The sequence below is a fragment of the Electrophorus electricus genome, chromosome 5 (genome assembly GCF_013358815.1).
Source record: "Electrophorus electricus isolate fEleEle1 chromosome 5, fEleEle1.pri, whole genome shotgun sequence".
Classification (NCBI taxonomy): Eukaryota; Metazoa; Chordata; class Actinopteri; order Gymnotiformes; family Gymnotidae; genus Electrophorus; species Electrophorus electricus.
The window spans coordinates 7,306,657-7,315,389 of NC_049539.1; the positions used below are offsets into that span (position 1 = coordinate 7,306,657).

At 42.0% G+C, this 8,733-nt stretch overlaps 2 protein-coding genes across 3 annotated transcripts in view; one reads left to right on the forward strand and one right to left on the reverse strand.

Annotated features, from left to right (window-relative positions):
- The window catches only part of acad11 (acyl-CoA dehydrogenase family, member 11), a 40,838-nt gene extending 35,780 nt beyond the window's left edge, over nucleotides 1–5,058 (forward strand). For both annotated transcript variants that reach the window (XM_035526101.1, XM_035526102.1), the window contains 6 exons: nucleotides 1,419–1,504; nucleotides 1,831–1,902; nucleotides 2,126–2,280; nucleotides 3,396–3,512; nucleotides 4,164–4,273; nucleotides 4,698–5,058. In XM_035526101.1, coding sequence (XP_035381994.1) covers nucleotides 1,419–1,504; nucleotides 1,831–1,902; nucleotides 2,126–2,280; nucleotides 3,396–3,512; nucleotides 4,164–4,273; nucleotides 4,698–4,812 — 655 coding nt within the window. In that variant the 3' untranslated portion in view covers nucleotides 4,813–5,058. The remainder of the gene's footprint in view (nucleotides 1–1,418; nucleotides 1,505–1,830; nucleotides 1,903–2,125; nucleotides 2,281–3,395; nucleotides 3,513–4,163; nucleotides 4,274–4,697) is intronic.
- A 586-nt stretch (nucleotides 5,059–5,644) lies between these two features.
- si:dkey-12l12.1 overlaps nucleotides 5,645–8,733 on the reverse strand; it is a 4,676-nt gene continuing 1,587 nt past the window's right edge. The window contains exons 2-5 of the mRNA XM_035526412.1: nucleotides 7,789–7,896; nucleotides 7,581–7,691; nucleotides 7,067–7,126; nucleotides 5,645–6,667 (exon numbers count right to left, since the gene is read on the reverse strand). Of these exons, the coding sequence (XP_035382305.1) occupies nucleotides 6,596–6,667; nucleotides 7,067–7,126; nucleotides 7,581–7,691; nucleotides 7,789–7,896 (351 nt within the window). The 3' untranslated portion in view covers nucleotides 5,645–6,595. The remainder of the gene's footprint in view (nucleotides 6,668–7,066; nucleotides 7,127–7,580; nucleotides 7,692–7,788; nucleotides 7,897–8,733) is intronic.

Sequence of the window (8,733 nt, forward strand, 5' to 3'; positions counted from 1 at the left end):
GAATGTTCTGGGGCATAGAGTTTAGGTGTGGGTTAGAGTGTTTGGGGGGACAGAGTTTAGGTGTGGGTTAGAATGTTCTGGGGCATAGAGTTTAGGTGTGGGTTAGAGTGTTTGGGGGCATAGAGTGTAGGTGTGGGTTAGAGTGTTTGGGGGATAGAGTGTAGGTGTGGGTTAGAGTGTTGGGGGATAGAGTGTAGGTGTGGGTTAGAGTGTTTAGAGGGATAGAGTTTAGGTGTGGGTTAGAGTGTTTGGGGGGATAGAGTGTAGGTGTGGGTTAGAATGTTGGGGGATAGAGTGTAGGTGTGGGTTAGAGTGTTGGGGGGATAGAGTGTAGGTCTGGGTTAGAGTGTTTGGGGGGATAGAGTGTAGGTCTGGGTTAGAGTGTTTGGGGGGATAGAGTGTAGGTCTGGGTTAAAGTGTTTGGGGGATAGAGTGTAGGTGTGGGTTAGAGTGTTTGGGGGATAGAGTTTAGGTGTGGGTTAGAGTGTTTAGAGGGATAGAGTTTAGGTGTGGGTTAGAGTGTTTGGGGGATAGATTGTAGGTCTGGGTTAGAGTGTTTGGGGGATAGAGTGTAGGTGTGGGTTAGAGTGTTTAGAGGGATAGAGTTTAGGTGTGGGTTAGAGTGTTTGGGGGGATAGAGTTTAGGTGTGGGTTAGAATTTTCTGGGGCATAGAGTTTAGGTGTGGGTTAGAGTGTTTGGGGGGATAGAGTTTAGGTGTGGGTTAGAGTGTTTGGGGGCATAGAGTGTAGGTGTGGGTTAGAGTGTTTGGGGGATAGAGTGTAGGTGTGGGTTAGAATGTTTGGGGGGATAGAGTTTAGGTGTGGGTTAGAGTGTTTGGGGGATGGAGTGTAGGTGGGGGTAGAATGTGAGTGTTTGGGAGTTTGGCCTTCTGGGTTTGTCAACAATAAGTATATGTGTTGGTTACAGTTGTGAGTGTACACACCACACAATATTTTGAAAATACATGTCTGAGTCTGTCTATCTCTGTGTATTAAAATCAATCTCTTGCGTTCTGACTCTTTCTGACCCTTTCAACCCTACCTCCTAATATGACACTCAGAGAATGCAGTGTCAGTAGAGAGGGAGAGAGAGAGAGAGAGAGATGCTTTTGTGCTCTCTTTAACTATTTAATGCTCATTTACTCAGCACCACTCCGCTCAGAACCTACAGAGCAGCGGCTAAATGGCTGTTGGAATGTGTTTGGCAAATGTTGTAGATGTTCCCATTATGTCCAATATTGAAAATGGTTGAAACATTTACTGTTAAGTGTGACAGTGTTGTGGTGTATGTGTTCATAACATGGACAGTGCTGAGTGTGTGTTTAAAGTTATGATGTGTATGTTTGTGTATGTATTTAGTGTGCTGTGTTTCAGATATTCTCATGTTTGTGTTAATTGGCGTAATGTGTGTAATTCAGACATAGTCAGCACAGTATGATTTTGGTTCCCATGGACACGCCTGGTGTAAGGAAGATCCGACCGCTAACTGTGTTTGGACAAGACGGTGAGCTCCTCCAGGTTGGCAGAAAAACCAGCCATTGTTTACATGAATCTCTCAAATTGCCCAAGGTTTTTCTTCTCTCTTTTCTGTAGTTTTGGCAGGTTGCTGGGTTGTTTTATGTTTCTGTTAATACAACACCTGTGTGTGTGTGTGTGTGTGTGTGTGTGTGTGAGAAAGATCAGCAATCTGACAGGCAGTAATATATTTAAATGTTTCTAAAAAATGTATTCACTCTCACATTTCATTTTACTGCCACCACAGCAGGTTCTCTAGAGCTCTGTTTTCACTAAGTGTGAGACGATTATCGCTCTTCTCTTTCATCTCCGTAGATGCCAGCCATGGTGGCCATTTTGAGATCCATTTTGACAATGTGCGTGTTCCAACCTCCCACATTCTTCTGGGTGAGATAGCAAGTTGCTGAAATCCGTATGTATACGTGTGTTTTTGTGTACCAGGATTTTATGTATTGATAACAAAATGGAAAATCCTTTCAGAGAAGCATTTTACTCTACATTAAAGTATGTTTCACGCAAATGAAGTGAATCGTTCTAGGATCTCGGGACCTTGCAGTTCTCGGGACATTGCTGTAAGCAGGGTTTGTAATGCTTGGCCCGTTGTTGGCAGGGGAGGGCCGAGGCTTCGAGATAGCGCAGGGGCGTCTGGGCCCAGGCAGACTGCACCACTGCATGCGGGCCGTGGGCGTGGCAGAGAGGGCCCTGGAGCTCCTGTGCCAAAGGGCAGCCAGCCGCTGCGCCTTCAGGAAGATGCTGTATCAACACGTAAATGCCTGTTAAAGCTCATCCTTATTTGTGTGGTAACATCACAGCTATGGAACATTCTATGCTTTTGACCAAAGTGGCCTGTTTTAGCCACATTCTTTTTTACTAAAGTAAAACACACCCCTCACAATGAAAATGACATTAGCCAGCCACAGCACAAGCATTAGGCAGCCACAGCACGAGAAATTAGCCAGCCACAGCAACAGCATAGGCCAATCTCAACAGCTGGGGTCAAACGCATGACCTGTCAAGTTGTAGCCAAAAATTCTAAGTAGGGAGTTGCCATCCAGTCTCCCATACACCCACATGCTTTCTCCACTTGTGTGCTTTGGCTCCGTGTAGTGTGCGTTCCAGTGTGCCTCCTTCATTTAGAAAAACCAAGACCGAATGAATTTTAAAAATGAAAAAATGACAAACGTTTACCCTTTAATGGTCATAACCTGCTTTCCTAATGGATTGTGTAGTCATAACGCTGCCTACTGCACAGTGTGAGACTGTGCAGTGTACAGGCCTGGCCCAGTGCTCATCTGGGCCAGTGTAATTGAAGGAAGCTGAGCTGAAACAGTAAGATTACTGAGAGCTATTTTTTCTTTTCAGCCTAGCAGCTCATCTCTGAAGATATAGCTTATAAACACTGCCCAGACTTTGTAGGAGCTCAGGGTGATTGTTGTTTTTGCTTTAATACACAAACACATACACACACACGCACGCACATACACAGACGAGCTAGCTGCGTTTGAGCACACTGACTCCATTTTGAGGTCATAGCAGAGCTAACATAAAGCTTTCCTGGTATTTTACATTCTGCTCAGAAGTGATTGCAGCTGCAAAGCTGATCATTTGAAGTTGGGTTTGTATTGTCTGTTTGATAAGTAGATAAATTGTCAATATTTTAAAAAATAATTACCGTTTTCTCTAAGATAAGAGTATTGCTGACACCTAGAGTTAAAAGTTAAAACTGCTGCTGCTGTTGTGTGACAACTGCATAAAATAAATTAGAAAATATATATGGGCACTGGGATTTAAATATCTACTTTGCTTGAATGTTTGTGTATTGGTATTGTTTTTTTTTTTTCCAAAGTAATTGTTGGTTATTATTTTTATTTGGATTGCAGGAGGTTGTGTCTCATTGGATAGCAGAGTGTCGCCTCGCTATTGAACAGACCCGCCTGCTGGCTCTCCACGCTGCTTACACACTCGACACTCATGGTAACAAGGCGGCTAGGAAACAGGTAACGCATGCCAGGATTAACACGCACACATGCAAAGCCTTCGATGTGAGGGTCACATCTGGATAATTAAACTGGTATGGGGATGATGAGGAGCTGTTGGGAGGACGTACGGGGAGTGAATATATTCATTGTCCTCCTATAGCCCATGTTCTCTTCCTCGCAAACTCACACGTGCACCTCTCATTCCTTCCTGTGTTCCATTATCGCTCTGGCAGGGGGGCATTGGCCCAAAGTGCTGCTTCCCGGGAGCAATGATTGTTTGTCCATGTTTCCTGCTGGCTGTAGTCACAGCAGCGCAGTATCCAACTTGCACAGGAGACGGCGTGCAGATCCTATTAGTGCCGCGGTGCCGGTGCTTCCGCAGTCGTCAGCCTCTACACCTTAGTAGCAGTTCTCAGCAAAGCCCTCCTGCTGATTCATAGAAAAGCCACACACCTCTAACATACCTCCCTGTTGGGAGGTAATAAAAGTATACACACACACACACACACTCTCTCTTTCTCGTACACACGCTTGCGCACCCTGGAAGAATGTTGTAGAGTCGAGGCATGTCAAGTCTGCCAGCCCAGAAAAGGCTGCATCCATCTGATTGGTCGAACAGGAGTAACACTAACTGTTGTCTGTGTGTCCCTCTCACTCCATCTCATATAGATTGCAATGATAAAGGTGGCAGCTGGTAGGATGGCATGTAAAGTGGTGGACTGCGCTATCCAGGTTCATGGGGGTGCTGGAGTGTCTGAGGACTTCCCCCTTGCCCAGATGTGAGTAGAACAGTCTAAACATGTTTCATTACACAGGACTTTATTTTGTAGGTTTATGTTATATTATTTTATGTATATGTGTATGTTTATATATTCACTAGGCCAGTTCTGATCTCACACCAGCACTGCAGGCTAACTCTGTAAAACTGTGAAAAGTAAGGGACAGCAATTGGTTAGGGATTCTTTGTCATTGTATACAGTCTGTATAGATGATAGCATCCAATTGTAAATGACGTTATAGTTAACATTGTGCTATTTAAATAGCATTTCACCATTCAGTTTTAACTTGTGTGCTTGCATGTGCACGCACACAAAAAATGAATTATGTTTGCATGTCTTCAAGTACATGTGATCAGGCATGCGTATAACGCAGTGTGCGCGGGTGTAAGCAGGAGGAGATAAAGAGGTATGCGCTTGTGTCCAGGTATGCGTACGTGCGGACACTGCGATTAGCTGATGGCCCCGACGAGGTTCACCTGTCCTCCATCGCCCGACTGGAGCTCACGGATCAGCTCAGACGAACGGCTGCTAAACTGTAAACAAACCCTCTCTGAGCTCTAAATGTCATTACTTAGTTAAAATAAATATTACATTTAATTCATCAGTTTTACATAAACAGCATATAACTGAAGACACTAAATCAGCCTCTAATGGAGTACTGACTCCACCAATATAAAGATTACCGTAGGCTATTTAATATCAGGCATCAGATTTCGCATCATTCACTTTGTTATAGCAGTGTGACATGAAATTTTGTAATAAACTCAACTAAATTCTTCCTGAAATTGCTTCAAAATGTGTTTTCTTCGTGTAGCAGTAAAATGCAATATGACAACACATTTCCTTTGATATGTTGCTGTTTGAAAATATTATTGCCTGTCAGATTGCTGATGAAACTTTCTCACACATGTGCGTACACACACACAGACACACACGCACGCAAACACACACACAAACATGATTAACTTTGGCACATTGCACTGTAATGGTATCAGTATGATGTTTCTCTTCCACTTGAGCCCTAGACTGCTGCTGAGAGCATCAGCCTCGCTTATGTACATCAGCATAAAGTTTATTACATCAAATCAGACTTTGACGGGTTGCAGACTGAGCTCTTCAGCAGATGTTTATGTGGGGAGCTTCACTAGCGAATGAGTAAGCAGGGTAGATATTTATCTGTTTTGTTGAATAGAAATAGGCTAAAGCCATTTACTGAAAGGATTTATTTGGCCATACTTACACACACACACACATACACACTGTGGTTAAGAGCTGATTGGAGCCATGTGTAGTTGGAGATCCATTTAAGGTCTGAGTGTTCTTACCCAATTTGTCATTTGTGAGCTTGCTGCGGTTAACTGCTCAGTATGGTGTTCTCTCTCTCTCCCACTCCCCACTCTTTATTAAATCAAGTCTAATAGGACACGATAATTGTAAAAGAAAAAATAACTTTAATACAAAAAAAATCATTAACATGGTTCACCATTTAAAGCTTTTATATAATTAGTTTCACATCAGCAGTAAGTGGCCTTAAAATTATCCATATGAGTAAAGAAAGCTTATTTAACCAGAAACACAGCATGCTAAAACACTGTGTGTAGATCTGTTTCACTTATTATATTTAAAATAAACTCGACTTCTTTTAAAAGAGTAATATTGTCATAAACGACTATAGATTATTTTAAGCCTGGAATGCTGTTGGTAGATCCTACTTTCTTATACTCTATATATGAGTAATGCTTATTTGGAGCAGATTTGGTGATCTACAAATTGCTCTACTATAAAAGCCCGATACATTTAATGCTAATGTGTAGGTCAGTTTGTCTGCATTATCTGTGGATTAGGTAAATGTACACATTAAAGAGTAATCATATGTTTAGTTTCTTTTCAGTGTCCTGCCATTATGAGTGATGATACAGGTTAGCCTTGTTTTGTGTGTGAATGTTTGAGGGTGTTTCCTTGTCGTTTACCATCTAATTAATGCGGTTGATCATGATTTTTAAAGGACATCCACATGTGCCTTTAGCATTATAGTGCATTTTGCCCGGAACAAAGAGCCAGTTTGAAATTTGAAGAGCTAGTGATGACATCCATGGGTACAATGAAGATTAGGAAGAAATGGATCTCAATTCATGCCTGCATCACGCTGTTTTCTAATTACTACCAAATACAAAACACCCACATGGTGCACCGGGAATGTCAGCCTCTGTGGAAAGGATTCCGAATGAATGGAGTTGGCATATGTATCCCAGAGGAGCTCATCATACAGTGAGCCTGCAATGGCCTGTGGCTGGTTTCGACTCGCTCTGTGTGCGTCCTGTCTCACGAGCAGATGACTGCCTCCGTGCCCTTCTTCTTCCTGGTCACACTTCTTCTGTTCCTCTGCTTCACTGCCTGCAACAAATGCAGACTTAGTAGATGTGGCAATAGAAGGTCATTCTTATCTAAATACTATTTAGTGGATGCTGTATTTGCATTTTTTACAATGAGCAATATTGGCGGTAGGGAGGTGTGGCTTTAAGAGGGTGTATACAGTTATTGTTAGTTGTTTGGTTTGTTTTTTTCTTTATTTTGTTGTATCATGTATTTATATTTTTGTCTTATGGTTATGGTAACTTTCTGAATTAAGCTTCTGGATAAAGTCTACAACTATGATACGTTGTTTGTGTGGTTGTATGGGCATACGTTTACCCTTAGGATTATGCAGCTTTAGGTGCACCAACATTTAGGCCAATGATTGCTCTTGGTAAGCATAGTAATATGTGTGGTGACTCATCCCAGAACCTCTCATACCTGTAATGGAGAGACGTGTGCAGTGCCAGCATCTCTAGAGTGCATCCTCGGTTGCACTACCTGTAAGAGAAATCCCAGAGATCCTCAGCCTGCGAGCACCAGTCTTCCTCACACTGGCACTTTCATGAGTCATACTAATGCTTGCCAAAAGCATTTTAGAATATGAAAAGTCAGTTTGAACAGTGAGCCATCTCATGTTGTATACTCAACAATCAAGGCACGTATTAAAAACGCTGTGTTCAAATGAACCCTTCCCATTCCAAAACGCATTTTGCAGGCATTACTCTTTGCAGGCTTTGCGATTGCCAGTGTCAGGCAGAACAAGCTCGTGTATTAGGAAAGACAAAAGACAAGTCATGTCTCCAAGTTTGGTAGTTATTATAGTAGTGATAGTGATAACAGTATTTGACAGTATTTCACCTCTGTGGATAAGATGGGCATTAATGGTTCATTTCCTCCCAGTAAAAAGGTGACACACAGGGTCACAACTGGGGTTACTGCCATGGATACTCACCTGAAGAGGGGTCGCGGGGTTGTGACTGAGCAGGGAGTAGGTGCCAAAGCGTGATTTGCGAGGTGCTTGTTTCTTCTTGTTGCTGTTCAGATGACGCCTCGACCTGTCGGCCTGAAACAGTACAGCACAGTAGAAATTACATTCAGCTGAAAATATGAATATCTTACTGCCTTAAAAAAAAAAATCTCTCTCTCACACACACACACACCTGAATAAGAGTGTTTGGGAAGCCCTTGGCTGAGAAGACCCCTGGCTGGTTGGTTTGGCTGAGATGAGCTCTCTCTCTTTCTGGCTCAGTGTGTCTCCGGACCCTCAACTGAAATTAATACAAATGCATTTAAAAATCAAAAAAACTGCATTCCTTATTTCCTTTTCATTTTTTTATTTTCTTCTGCAGCTCTCTGATGCTGCTTCGCAGTGCCACTGACGCTCTACCGGTGAAGCTGTAATAGTGAAGCTTTACTGGTCTATAGGAATTACAATCCTGCAACAGGAAATTACGGACATGAATTAACATGGAAGAGATTTCATCGGATATTAGTCACAAGCTGAATTTCCTTTCAGTGTTTTACCAATACAGCTGCTTCACTTAACACTGTTTTTGCTCAAGAGCACTGCATTTATTGGTTTTCAAGGTTTTAAAATTTCATGCTACAGTACTTTCTGACGTAGCACAGCAAAATCAACCGAACAGCAACCAAAGATGCAATTTCTCATGAGTAGCTTTAAATGTATTTCTATTTAATATTTGAATTTTTTCTCAAAGGGGTTTATTAAATGTGCTGCTGTACTTTGAAGCCAACTATAAACTATATAAGAGAGTTGAAATAATTGAAGATAAAAGGAAATGCTGGTCATTCTTTTTCTCTCTCTCCCTCTTCCCCTTTCTCAGTTATAAATTAAACCTCAAACCAGTACGTGCAGTCGTAACCAACAGTGCCATTTCCTTTAACAAGCCAAATGGTAGAATCCAAATCCATGTACAAGGCACTGTGGTTCTGAAGATGGGGAAAATCACAGGTTTTTTTTTTTCTTTCATATTACCAAATTTCCTCTGTTAAAGAATTGCACGTTCAACACTCCCTTTTTTTTTTAACTTTATCTCACCTGTTTTCTGTTTTTAAAATTATTTAAGATTATAAGTTCATTTCTA